The 15,000-nt window shown below is 41.9% G+C and overlaps 1 protein-coding gene across 6 annotated transcripts in view; it reads left to right on the top strand.

Moving 5' to 3' along the window:
• Window positions 1-15,000, top strand: part of prkg1b (protein kinase cGMP-dependent 1b) — an 847,749-nt gene that overhangs the window by 794,704 nt on the left and 38,045 nt on the right. For all 6 annotated transcript variants that reach the window (XM_068052493.1, XM_068052492.1, XM_068052491.1 and 3 more), the window contains one exon: window positions 1,610-1,749. In XM_068052493.1, the coding sequence (XP_067908594.1) occupies window positions 1,610-1,749 (140 nt within the window). The remainder of the gene's footprint in view (window positions 1-1,609; window positions 1,750-15,000) is intronic.

The following is a 15,000-nucleotide window of genomic DNA, read 5'->3' as shown; positions in this document are numbered from 1 at the left end:
TTCTTAAGAAACACCTAATTTTTAAACATTTTTTAAAAGAAACAGATTAACCATGATTTTTGAGTGTATGTGTGTGAATGGGGGAGTGAGGTTAAAATAAGAAGTTATAAGGTCATTCGACATAGGTTTATCTTAATAGCGTTTAAGATTTAGTGTTTAGTAAATAGTTAATTTGTTGTTGTCCATAGATACGTGGTTTGGTCTGTTTTATTCTGGGGGTTATTAGAGTGTTTAATTTGGCTGTTTTCCGGTTGGGTGGGAAAACCTTAATATGCAGTGACTTGTGGAGTGATGGGTCTGAATTGAAGGTGCATTGCTCCTACCTCAGGCGTAACACTTCTCTGCTAATACTTGAGACTGCTTCTCTCAAAACTGCACCAGAAGCCCTTCCTCATTTACCAATCAGTAAAATGCACGATGTCTGCAACATGCCCAGCAGACAGTGGGTTCAGCCTTGTGTCAGTCTGTAAAATGTGGGAAGTTTGCAAAACAGCCGAGTTCATGGAGGACCCGAGATTTCATGGTCCGTGACACATTTTTCATTTGGCAGGGCGCTAATTATAGGTTACTATGATGCACAGCATTGGAGACTCTGTCAAATATTAATGGCTGTATTGTGGTGAAGTGATAGTGCTCACCAATTACCTTGAAGAAATCTGCCCACAAAGATATCGTGATCTCTGTGGCATGGATTTCACCTTTCCCAATGTTAATTTCATTCTGGTACCAGCTGTAGAGGATCACCAGCATCCATCAACAGTGATGGCATTAAGTAGGCTAAGTAATCAATCATATTGAAGAAATCTCACAGACAGCAAATGAGGAATTAAGAAGCACTGATTATCATTCGCTTTTTAATCATTTTACAGATGGCAAAATAAGGCTTGGATTAAGTTGGGATCTAAAATATCAAAAACAATCTTTAGAAAAAATAATTGTTCTGAAAAATCTACAGTTTTTTTTATCATGGAGTAATTTGACATTCCACAAATAAATTAATTTTTTAGATAGCGAGGTTGTTCAGTAATTCTGACTTCGTATCATGAGCATAACTTTTTTAAGGGTTTTTACAGTGAGATTAATGTGTAAAGTGGAATTTCATGTGAATTCAAGTGATTTCTAAGATTTACAACTACAAGAGCTTCAGCAGTGCACCTCGTGGAGGAGCTGGGAATTGCTGACAGCAATTTCTGGATTCCCACATTTAAATGCGCATGTACGGACACCAGAAGTTGCGACCAGTTTCGCAGTAATGATGGTGAATGGTGATTGTTTCACCATTGTTACAACCACAAAAGCCAGGCCCATCACACAGTTAGCACCCAAGCAGAAATCAATGTAAAAATGCCTAACAACTGCAGACTGTATCTCTGCTGTATGGCAATATAAACGTCTATTAAGTTTAACTCTGTTTTAATTAACTGCAGATTACTTTTACAGCTTAAAGTGGAATTTTTGTTAGAGGAGTAAACAGCGTAAACAATACAAACATGCTGATCGTGGATATACAGTAAAGAATAAATTCCCAGAATGTTGTGATTCATAGGAAAGGATGCTGAGGCATTTTGGAATTGCAAATAAAACTTTTTCTTTTGTTTATTCTTTAAAGGTCCAATTAAAAAGTGAGGAATCCAAAACTTTTGCAATGAAGATCCTGAAAAAGCGTCACATAGTAGATACACGACAACAAGAGCACATACGATCAGAAAAGCAGATTATGCAGGAGGCGCACTCAGATTTCATTGTAAGGTAAGCCATTAGGTAACATCAGAAACACTGGAACATCAAGACAAAAGCAAAGAGCCTGATATGGAACCTGCTTGTTATGTATTGGGTCACCCTGACATCTCATACCTCTGCCTCTGACCTCTGATACAATATATGCATCTAATAACACCCTAGCCTATATTGTCTCTGATACAATTTTTTTCTCTCACATGCAGTATATCCTATTTTTTCCTGATCCAATCTATCCCATTTGCTTTCTGATGCAATCTAACCTATTTTAATCTTATCCTAATTCATCACGCAAAGAGTAGTTATAATGTGGAACTTGCTACCACATGGAGTAGTTGAGGCAAATGGCATAGATGCATTTAAGGAGTATTCTCTGCGGTCTAACCAAGGTTCTATACAATTGAAGAAAGACTTTGCTATTCCTGTGCTCAATTCCTCTTGCAATAAAGGCTAACATACCATTAGCCTTCCTAATTGCTTGCTGCACCTGCATGTTAGCTTTCCGTGACTTATTGACAAGGACACTCAAGTCCCTTTGTATATCTACACTTTCTAATCTCTTACCATTTAAGAGATACTCTGCATATCTGTTCCTCCTACCAAAGTGGATCACCTCACATTTTTCCACATTATATTGCATCTGCCACATTCGTGCCCACTCACCAAGTCTGTCCAAATCCCCTTGAAGCCGCTTTCCATCTTCCTCACAACACACATTCCCACATAATTTTGTGTCATCCGTGAACTTAAAGATACTACATTTGGTCCCCACATCCAAATCATTGATATATATTGTGAACATCTGGGGCCCAAACACTGATCCCTGAGGTACCCCACTAGTCACTTGCAAGCATCCTTGAAGCAGAGCTTTGGGCGCCCCACTGGTCGTCTGGCTCCGGCTTCCTCACCATACAGAAGATCCTTGAGTATGTAACCGTCTTCCAACCTGCGGACATATCCGATCCACCGGAGCCGCCTCTGTTTGATTAGTCCGAATATACTTGGGAGCTCTGCCTTTGAGAGGACTGCCACATTTGTGATTTTGACCTGCTAGAATATACCCATAATGTGCCGCAGGCCACGAAGATGAAAAATATTGAGCTTCTTTTCCTGGTAGCTGTAAGTCACCCATATTTCACAGCTGTATAGCAAGGTGCTGAGAACACAGGCCTTATAAACCATCAGCTTGGTCCTAAGGGTCAGCTTGGTGTTATCCCATACACTTTTCACGAGTCGGCCAAAGGTGGTAGCTGTTTTCCCTATGCGTGTTTCAAGCTCTGCGTTAAGGGACAGATTGTCTGTCGCCGTGGACCCAAGGTAGCAGAATTTGTTAACCACTTCCAGTGGGGTGTTATTTAGTGTGATAAGGGGCGGAGATGCAACACCTTTTCCCATGACCATGGTTTTCTTGATGCTTATAGTCAAGGAGAACAAGTTACAGGCATGGGAGAGACAGTCCATAAGTCTTTGTAGCTTGATAGGGTTAGCTGAAGTAGAGTGGAAGGATGCTTGTGTGGAGCATAAACACTAGCATAGACCAGTTTGACCAAATGGACTGTTCTTCTGCTATAAATCTGATATGCATTTATCTTTAGCTTCATTTACTCATCTCGTTCCATCAAATACTTATCCCACAGTTTGTTGCAATTAGCCCAGGGATCTGCTCATTTCATTCACAAAGGAAACAGGACACAACTTAACCATTGTAGAGTTCGGCATTTAATTGAGGACCGGTGTCTTTTGATTAGGGCCCTGGAACTAAAATACCCCATGCCTGAAACTTTGGACTCCCAAAACCAGCTCCGGGTTAAAATCAATTCCAGAAAAGCTGGGAGGGACAAAATGCTTAATTCCTTTCTTTATTTATTGCTTTGAATCCTGGGAATAAAACTGGCTGTTCTTAAGAGAAATTTGGAGAAAGCTATGGAACAGTGACATACAGGATTTAGGCAACATTCAAATTGATAGCTGCAGCAAACTTCAAGTGTGGTCTGGCAGACCTTCAGTAAGTAGATCTCTCTCATAGATACTGGATTCTGTTTCCATTTAGAAGGAACAAGATGCAGTAGCTGTAAGGCCAGAGCTTTGGATGCATCTTTGAGGGCAAGGAAAGGTGGTTGTTTTTGTATAGGTGAGGACATTCTTTTTAAAAAAGCAACACGTGGGAACACCATCACCTCAAAATTACACTCCAGATCACACACCAAACTAACTTGGACACATATCACCATTTCGTAACCATTGCTGTATCAAATTCCTGGAATTCACTACCTAATACCAACATAACATCACCATCAGCTCAAGGACTGTAGCGGTTCAAGGAAGTCCACCACCACCACCTTGGGGCAACTCAGGACTTAGGCTATAAATGCAGCCTTACCGTTATTGCCCACATCCTGAGAACAAATAACTGACGAATTGGACCAGCTTATGAAAAGCTGAGGTGTTTAGGACACTGATTGTTATTTGGAAGAATTTGTTTACTTAAGGGATTGTGTCTGGGATTTGTGAGAGCATAATATTAGAACTAGGCAGAAGTGACCTGATTTTCAGATACACTTGCTTGCCTTTTTTTTATAGAGGGTGGGAGTAAGGAAACTGTTCCAATAAGCACCTTAATGTTTATTTATTAATTAATAACCACTCAGACAAGGGGAAAATCCTGCAGTCTACAGAGAATGGCAAATCAAAGTGAATGGAAGGAACGAAGATGCAATCAGACTGTTAAAGTTGCAAGTCTTTGCTTAAGCTGTAAATTTGTTATTAAAGTTTACCAAGCATTCTATGGAAAATTATATGTCTAAGTTACAGACACCTGTAATGATAGACAGGAATCCAAGATGCAATTCAAATTCAAATGAACCATTTTACTTCCAAGATATTAATTATGATCCTTATTTTCATATGCATAGTATATCCAGAGATGATTATTGGGTTGAGGCTTTTTATGCTAATGTATGAAGTGATTTTGAGTGGTTGGCATATTGAGCGATTTGTGCAAGAGTTAAGTCATTCGGTATGAGATTTGCAATGCTTCTGTACACTAATAATTTTTTTTAGTAAATAGTGGATGTCTGCACTCTTTCATATATTAAACAATTAAAAACAATCTAATTGCCTTTCTTTTAGGGTGAGAAGGTGCAAGAAAAGCTCTGAGAGCCTCAGTAGACAATAGGATCTGTACTGTTGAAGCCCAATAATGAATGGGAAGAAGAGATATAAAACATAGTTGGAAGCTGTTTTTCCAAGAGGAAAAAAAACTTTGAGCATTTTTCCATATTTCAAAATGCTCTCCATACACACATCACACTGACCCATTATCTACCTCATTAATGTCTGTATCTAATACTGCACCAGCACTGTACACAGATCACACTGACCCATTATCTACCACATTAATGTCTGTATCTAACACTGCACCAGCACTGTACACACATCACACTGACCCATTATCTACCACATTAATGTCTGTATCTAATACTGCACCAGCACTGTACACAGATCACACTGACCCATTATCTACCACATTAATGTCTGTATCTAACACTGCACCAGCACAGTACACACATCACACTGACCCATTATCTACCACATTAATGTCTGTATCTAATACTGCACCAGCACTGTACACACATCACACTGACCCATTATCTACCACATTAATGTCTGTATCTAATACTGCACCAGCACTGTGTATTAATATATGCAGCTTCCAGTACCAGGGCCCTGTCCTTTGCAGATAGAAAGAATATGTACAAACATTGCACCTGTTTCAGCTGAACAAAATAAGTGACAGCCATTCACTGGTTCATTCCTCAGGGCAATGCCTTGACCAATCAGAGTCGAGCTGCCTGGTTTAAATTTTAAACAAAGCTTGGCGGTTAACTGTCAGGCACCATAAACTGGTACGTTCGCCATGGCAATGTCTCTAACAATTAGAGTTGACCTGCCAACCAATCAACACTCTCTTCTCATGCAGTATAAGTTGTTGTTTTCCCTTACATTGGCTATTCTTGTGATTGTCCTGATGAGTGCAAGATGAAAAGCTTCGACAACATATCTCTATTTTCAACAATACTCAAGCTCTGTACTACTAAATGACTATTCATTAGCAATCCTGATTTTTTTTTTTGGATCGATTGTTTGCTGCTAAATATTTAGCTGATTGTGCGGAGGTACTGTTTACAACTCACCTGAATGTGCTAAATTTTCCTCTGTTAGAGAAAAATGTATAGAAATACCTGTTCTTAATTGAAATTTCTGACTTGCTAATGAAATTGTGGGAAAGAATACTTCGAATACAGCTTTGTTATCAGGAATACCAAGTTAATTTACAGTGCACAAGTCTTCTCCAGTAACTAAAAGCTAATTAACTCATTCAGCAACCTTTGGAGGTTGCAATTCTAGTTGCAAAATGGACTAATACTGAATTTGAAAAGCTAGTTTTATGAATAGATCAGAAGCTGGTGTAAGGGGGAAAGCAAGTAGGTTACTGGTGGGGAAAGAAGGCTTCTAGATATGCAAATGAGGCAGCAATGATGCTGGAATGTCATTGGACGAGTCAATGTGCTGTCACAGAGGACCTGGTGGGATATCTAGAAAAAGCAGCATGTCTTGAAAAAGGACCACCAAAGTATTGAATATCTTTATAAATTTAACGTACAGGATGTGGCAAAGTGCAGTAGTAGTTAAAGATAACTGTGCTGACGCAATAAAATATTAGCAATGATTTAATAAGGCAGTAAAATTTAAATTGTAGGGGTTTACATATTACATTATAAATACCATCATGCTCTGTAGGAGAGATTTACCACAGTCCAAATCATACTGCCTCAATCCCCATGGCATTTCTATTTATCATAGTTAGACATGGTGTAGGACAGATAATGAGCTCTATAGCCAGGAACATCTGAGAACATGTGAGGAAGGAATAGTTGAGCTTTTCAGAAAGAGATTTTGGAAAGCATTGGAACAGTTGCCTATGCTTTACACAAGTTCACATGGTCACTGCATCTTGGAGCATGAGTTCCAAAGCCTTTATTGTAGCAGTGGGGGTATTTTTGAGTGAAACTTTTGGTGTGCTTGAGGCTGGATTCAACTGTCATGTACAAAAAACAAATGTGCTTCACTTCCCTTTGCTTTGTTATGTCCCACTTTGGGAATTGTATAATTGAGTAACTGTAACACATGTCACAGCAGATACCTAGTCATAAGATTACATTACGCATCTGTCCATTGGCTATTAAGTGCCTAAATTCAATTTACCCTATCAATGGTGATACGACCAGGTGAGAAAGAGGTCTAGGGTTCCCTTTCAGCCTTCACCTGGTCTTACAGGAACAGTGATTAATTTAAACAGTGTTTTTAGCTCCGCCTTGGTGAATCCTTGTTCACCACTTTCCAATTATAAGGCAAAGAAACCAGTGCACACAAGCTTTCTTGGGTTTAAAGAAGATTGAAATTTATTCAACTTAAACTTCAACTCTAATTCAGTTAACGCCTACAGAAACACGAAGCGCCCACACTAGCATGCATATGCAATACACACATGCAGATAGGGACAGAAAGAGCAGTGGGCGGCGCAGTGGTTAGCACCGCAGCCTCACAACTCCAGTGACCAGGGTTCGGTTCTAGGTACTGCCTGTGCGGAGTTTGCAAGTTCTCCCTGTGACTGCGTGGGTTTCCACAGGGTGCTCCGGTTTCCTCCTGCAGCCAAAGACTTGCAGGTTTATAGGTAAATTGGCCATTGTATATGGGATATGGCATTAGTGTAGGATTAGTATAAATGGTCGGCACAAACTTGGTGGGCTGAAGGGCCTGTTTCAGTGCTGTATCTCTCCAAGTAATTGGGAGAATAAAACAAAAACACTCTAAGAAAAATAAAGTGGAAAAGTTTGAGGCAATCTTTGAAGAGGGATTTTTGTTACTGTGTTTCGCTGTGGAGTCCTTGATTGTAGGTGGATCTTGCTTTTCGTTGGGGCCCAGTATTCTTCTTATACCTTGTTCACTGTAGGAGACTTTTCTCTCTTGGGATTCATGTGTCTTCAGCGGGTTTTGGAGTTCTGTGAGAAAGAGATGGGAGCAGACAGGAGAGGCTGTGGTGAGCCAGCCAGGAGACGTCTTTTCAATCCAGGAGCAAAGAGCTTTCTGCCCAAACTGTTTGTATAAATTCAAAAAACTCAGATTGCCCAGCAGGTTAGTCATGTGAATAGCTGGTTTGACCATGTCCATTTGTGTCTTCGGCCATCTTAGCAATCAACCTGTAAGGCAAGCTCCCCCGCCTACAACTTCTGGTGATCAAAAGTCCATTGTGGGTTGAATGTCAGAGAATGGCTACTTTGTCCTTCTAAACACCATCTGTTAATATGCAAATATCTTTTCCAGCCATGGCTGATCTGTTCAACAAGTCCTCCCCACACTCCAGCAACAGTTTAAAGTCAATGTTCATGACAAAATTAATGTGCCTCATTCTTGGCAGGTGGGGGCCTAGCATTACAATGGTATTTGTTGAAAAGCAATTATTTATTTGTCGTTCTATTACGTCTGCAAAATGTTCAGCCTAATCCAGAAAGAGAAACACTTATGTTTTTGTATTCATGTAAAATAATTCACTGAGTAGCATGCAACAATCATAAATCATTTAGTATTACACTTGAGAATGGGGGTGTTTTGCTGGATATCCCTAATTCAACAGAATATTAGAGTCATAGAGAGATACAGCACTGAAACAGGCTCTTCGGCCCACCGAGTCTGTGCTGACCAACAAGCACCCATTTATACTAATCCTACATTAATCCCATATTCCCTACCATTTCCCTACACTAGGGGCAATTTACAATGGCCAATTTACCTATCAACCTGCAAGCCTTTGGATGTGGGAGGAAACCAGAGCACCCGGCAGAAACCCACATGGTCATAGGGAGAACTTGCAAACTCCGCACAGGCAGTACCCAGAACCAAACCCAGATTGCTGGAGCTGTGAGGCTGCAGTGCTAACCACTGCGCCACTGTGCCACCTATTATCATCCAATTCCACAGCCAAAGGAATCAAGCATTGATCCTTCCTGACAATATCAAGCAGTGAGGAAAGATAATACAAAAGCATAACCTGTGTCTTTTTTGTCGAGATATTTATAGATTTAACAGAAGAAATCAAAGATTGATGTTGTGTAAGCAGAAATCATACCAAACATTCCAACTAGATCCCTCTCCCAGCAATGTAAACCACTGATGTTGATACTAGAAGCTAAGAGTTGGACATAACTCACCCCACCACAATCAAATGACAGATTGCTCACTGCATATGTTGGCTATCATTTTTTTTATTAAGCAGTTTAAGTGTCACGCCAAGCACATTTCATTGACAAATTCTAAAGATTCAAACCACAGCAGTTCCAAGATTAATTTCCAGTGAGCTCGCCCAGAATAACTGCTCCAGTTCTGCTTTGATCTATGATTGATGTGAGTTGGCATCTAGCTGCAGACCTGTTGCTGGAACATGAACCAGTTGTTGCTGTGTGGGATTCCTCAGCACCAGAAAGCAAACAGCATTATTGTTACAATGATAAGTCAAGCAACATAGGGCTGAATTTTGTTCTGCCCATGGAGGCGGGGGTGGGGGGGGGGGTGGTGGGCAAACAAAATGTTGGGGGTGGGGGGGGGGGCGCGATGTTCCCAACATCGCCTGGGCTCCCTGCTCTTTTGTCCAGTGGCAGGGAAGGCTGAGCAAGGCCTTCCCATCCCAGGCTGATTGAGGCCTTTAAATGGCCAACTAAGGGCCTCTTCCCACCTCCACCTCAATTTAATAAAAGGTGGAGGGGCCCGCCACTGCGGGGAGATGTTGCCAGGTAAAGCCTGGCGGCTTCCTTGCGGTTTTGGAGGGGGGCGGGTTCCCCACATTTGGGAACAATCCAGTGCCCCCAGAGGGCCCCCTGCCGATGATTCCTGCCCCCGTGAAGACCCGCACACCTTTGTCAGGGCCTGCCTGAATGGCCCTGGCGACCCCAACCTCACTTACTTCTCCCACAGTCTTCTCCTGCCTTTGTACTGCAAGGCCACTGCTCCCAATCGTGCTGCCAGTACTGCAGAACTGCAGCTTTGGAGGCGTGAGCCTCTCCCTTAAAGAGACAGCATCCCCAATGGCAGCCAGTTAATCGATTGCTGCCCGTTAAATAGCTGTAGGGTCCAGCAGAGGGCCGAGGCAGAATCTCCCACCGCCTTCCAGCATGCTGCCAGGACCCCTGTCACCTGAATAAGCTTAAGGAAATGGTGTTACTGGCTAGGCAACAATGATTTTCACAGAATTACAGAACCACAGAATTATTACAGCACAGAAGGAGGCCATTCAGGCCATCGTGTCTGCACTGGCTCTCTGAATGGGTTCACCTAATGCCATTACCCTAGCCTTCTCGCTGTAACTCTGCACAGTCTTCCTTTTTGGATAACAGTCTAATTCCCTTTTGAATGCCTCAACTGAACCTGCCTCCACCACACGCTCAGGCAGTACATTCCAGACCTTAACCACTCGCTGCCTGAAAAAAATTTTCATGTTGCTTTTGCTTCTTTTGCGAATTACTTTAAATCTATGCCTTCTTGTTCTTGATCCTTTCATGAATGGGAACAGTTTCTCTCTATCTACTCTGTCCCGACCATTGATTTTGAATACCTCTATCAAAGCACCTGTCAGCATTCTGGGAATTCTCTACCCCAGAGGGCTGTGGAAGCTCAGTCACTGAGTATGTTTAAAGCAGAGATTGACAGATTTATAAATACAAATGATATAAGGGGATATGAGGATCGTGCGGGGAAAAAGGCATTGAAGTGGATGATCAGCCATGATCATATTGCATGGCGGGGCAGGCTTGATGGGCTGAATGGCCTACTCCTGCTCCTATGTTCCTATGTTCTCTCCTCTAAGGAAAACAGTCCCAACTTCTCCAATCTATCTTCATAACTGAAGTTCCTCACCCCTGGAACCATTTCTTGCAAATCTTTTCTACACTCTCTCCAATGCTTCCACATCTTTCCTAAAATGTGACACATAGAACTGGACACAATACTCCAGATGAGGCCGAACTAGTGTCTTATACAAATTCAACATAACCTCCTTGCTCTTGTACCTTATGCCTCTATTAATAGAGCCCACGATCCTGTATGCTTTATTAACTGTTCTTTCAACCTGTCCTGTCATCTTCGATGACTTAGGCACATATACTCCCAGGTCCCTCTGCTCCTGCACTCCCTTTAGAGTTGCTCCCTTTTGTTTTATATTGTCTTTCCATGTTTATCCGACCAAAATGAATAACTTTACATAGCTCTGCATTGAACTTCATCTGCCACTTGTCTGCCCATTCCACCAACTTGTCTATGTCCTTTTGAAGTTCTACACTATCCTCCTCACAGCCACAATGCTTTCAAGTTTCATATCATCCGCATATTTTGAAATTGTGTTCTGTATACCAAGGTCTAGGTCATCAATAAGGGTCCCAACACTGACCCCTGAGGAACACCACTACAAACCTTCCTCCAGCCTGAAAAGCATCCATTAACCACTACTCTCTGTTTCCTGTCACATGGCCAATTTCATATCCATGTTGCTACTGTCCCTTTTATTCCATGAGCTATTATTTTGCTCTCAAGTCTGTTGTGCAGCACTGTATCAAATTACTTTTGGAGGTCCATGTACACCACATCAACAGCATTGCCCTCATCAGCCCTCTCTGTTACCTCCTCAAAAAACTCCAAGTTTATTAAATGTTCTACTGATATTTGATCCACTTGGCCCACCTCAAAGCCAAGAACCAGGTCCAGCAGTGCCTCCCCTCTTGTTTGACTGGAAACAAACAATTGTCGAAAATTTTCCTGAACACACTCTAGGAACTCTTGCCCCTTGCTGCCCTTTACAACACTACTATCTCAGTCTATATTAGGATAATTAAAGCCCCCTATTGTAACTATTCTATAATTCTTGCACCTCTCTGTAATTTCATTGCAAATTTGTCTCTCTACGTCCTTTCCATGAGCTGATGGCCTCTAGGCTACATGGAGTAATGTAATTGCACCTTTTTTGTTCCTTATCTCTAGCCAAATAGATTCTGTCCTTGACCCTTCTGGGACATCCTCTCTCTCCAGCACTGTAATGCTCTCTTTCGTCAATGCGCCACTCCCACCAGCAGCCCCCTTCTTCCTTTCCTATCTTTCCTGAACACCTTGTATCCAGAAATATTTAACACCTCGTCCTGCCCTTCTTTGAGCCTGGTCTCTGTTATACCCACAACATCTAATTTCCACAAGGCAATCTGCGCCTGTACCTCACCAATCTTATTAACCACACTCCACGCATTCATATTAACCCTGATTTAGACTTTATTTCTTTCTCCCTTACTCTGACCCCACCTAATAACTTACTATTCGCTACTCATGCTATCTATCTCTCCCAGTATTCTGTGCACCTTGGTATTCCTCTCTGATGTTTCCTCCTGGTTCCCACACCCCTACCAAGTTAGTTTGAACCATCCCCAGTAGCACTAGCAAATCAGCCTGCAAGGAACATAGTCCCAGCTCTATTTAGATGCAACCCATCCAGCCTGTACAGGTCCTATCTCCCCCAGAGCCGGTCCCAATGTTCCAAGAATCCAAAGCCCTCCCTCCTGCACCATCTTTCCAGTCATACATTCATCTGCTTTATCCTTCTATTTTTATACTCACTTGCACGTGGTACTGGGAGTAATCCAGAGATTACTACTTTTGAGGTCCTGATTGCTAATTTCCTACCTTGCCTCCTAAATTCTGCCTGCAGGACCACATCCCACTTTCTGCCTATGTCGTTCATACCAATGTGGACCATGACTGCTGGCTGTTCATGCTCCCCACTCAGGTTGCCCTGCAGCCACTCAGGGACATCCTTGACCCTGGCACCAGGGAAGCAACACACCATTCTGGATTCACGTCAGTGGCCACAGAAATGCCTGTCTATTTCCCTAACTATCGAATCTCCTATCACTGTTGCTCTTCCAGACTTCTTTGTACCCCACTGTACAGCTAAGCCACTGATGATGCCATGGACTTGGCTCTAGCTGCACTCCCCAGAAGGACCATCACTTTCCTCAGTGTTCAGAACTGAATACCAGTTGGAGAGTGGGATGCACTCGGGGCTCCTGCTCTTCTTGCCGGCTTCTACTTTTAAACTAAATAGTGGGGGGAAGGGATCAAATTTGGAAAGATGTGGTAAATCAAAGAGTAGAGACAAGGCAAGAGAGAGTGGTATTAATGTGTGAAATGTTAAACAGACAGTGACAGGAAGGGACAGAGAGTACAAATTTAAGAGTAAATCAGCAGGTAAGGCTAGAGGTTACAAACATAATAAAAGGACAAAACTAAAGGCTCTGTATCTGAATGCACATAGCATTCGAAACAAAACAGCGCAAATAGAAATAAATAAGTACGATCTGATAGCCTTACAGAGACACGGCTGCAGGATGACATAGATTGGGACCTGTATATTGAAGGGTACATGACATTTAGGAAGGCAGGAAGCTAGGAAAAGGTGGAGGGGTGGCTCTGTTAATTAATGATGGTATTAGCACAATAGAGAGGGATGACCCAAGTTCAGGAAACCAGGATGTAGAAGCGGTTTGGGTCGAGATGAGAAATGATAACAGTAAGAAGTCACTCGTTGGAGTGGTGTTCAGGCCCCCGAACAGTAACCACATAGTAGGATGGAGTATAAAGGAAGAAATAATGGGAGCATGTCAGAAAGGCACAATGATAATTATGGGGGATCTTAATCTACATATAGACTGGAAAAGTCAGATGGGCAGCGGTAGCCTAGATGAAGGTTTCACAGAAAGTTTTTGGGGTAGTTTATTAGAACAGCGCATTCTGGGCGAATCAGAGAGCAGGCTGTACTAGACATGGTATTGTGCAACAAGATGTGATTAGTTGATGACCTCATAGTGAAGGCACCCCTCAGTTTGAGGGAGAGAAGAGTGGGTCTAAGATTAGTATTTTAAACTTAAATAAGGGCAATTAAAACAGGGCGGCACAGTGGCGCAGTGGTTAGCACCGCAGCCTCACAGCTCCAGGGACCCGAGTTCAATTCTGGGTACTGCCTGTGCGGAGTTTGCAAGTTCTCCCTGTGACCACGTGGGTTTTAGCCGGGTGCTCCGGTTTCCTCCCACTGCCATAGACTTGCAGGTGATAGGTAAATTGGCCATTGTAAATTGCCCCTAGTGTAGGTAGGTGGTAGGGACTATGGGATTACTGTATAAATGGGTGGTTCTTGGTCGGCACAGACTCGGTGGGCCAAAGGGCCTGTTTCAGTACTGTATCTCTAAATAAAAAAATAAAATAAATAAAAATAAAGTGAACTGACAAATTAGATTAAGGGTTAGGTCAATAGAGAGGCAGTGGCAGACATTTAAGGGGATATTTCAGGATACACAGAATAGATACATTTCAACAAGAAAGCAAAATTCCAAGGAGAGGACCCACCATCTGTGATTAACTAAAAAAGTTAGAGATAGTATCAAGCTTAAAGAAAAAGCATATAATTATGCAAAGATGGGAGGCATGTCGGAAGATTGAACAGAATATTAAAAAACAGCAAAGAATGACTTTCAATTGAAATTTTAAAAAGAGTTAACTAAGCGAGCGTTGGTCCTATAGAAAGTGAGTCTGGGGAATAATAATGGAAAATAAGGAGATGGCTGATGAATTAAACAGGTATTTTTGCATTGGTCTTCACTATAGAGGATACAAGTAACATTTCAGAAATAGCTGTAAATCAGGAAAGGGAAGGGAGGGAGGAACTCAAGAAAATTACAATCACCAAGGAAGTTGTACTTAACAAATTGTTGCAGCTGTGGGCTGGCAAGTCCCCAGATCCTATTGTCCTTCATCCTTGGGTCTTAAAAGGTCTGGCTACTGAGATAGTTGATGCGTTGGTTTTAATTTTCCAAAATTCCCTAGATTCGGGGAAAGTTCCATTAGATTGGAAAATTGTGAATGTAACTCCTTTATTCAAAAAGGGAGGGAGATAGAAAGCAGGAAACGGCAGGCCAGTTAGCTTAACAGCTATCCTAGGGAAAATGTTAGAAGCTGTTATTAAAGACATTATAACAGGACACTTAGAAAAATTCAAGGTAATCAGACAGAGTCAACATGGTTTTGTGGAAGAGAAATCATGTCTAACCAATTTATTGGAGTTCTTTGAAGTGCTATGGATAAAGGGGAACCAATGGATGTATTGTACTTAGATTTCCA

The sequence above is a fragment of the Heterodontus francisci genome, chromosome 20 (assembly GCF_036365525.1).
Source record: "Heterodontus francisci isolate sHetFra1 chromosome 20, sHetFra1.hap1, whole genome shotgun sequence".
Classification (NCBI taxonomy): domain Eukaryota; kingdom Metazoa; phylum Chordata; class Chondrichthyes; order Heterodontiformes; family Heterodontidae; genus Heterodontus; species Heterodontus francisci.
This window is presented reverse-complemented; position numbering and strand designations above follow the sequence as displayed.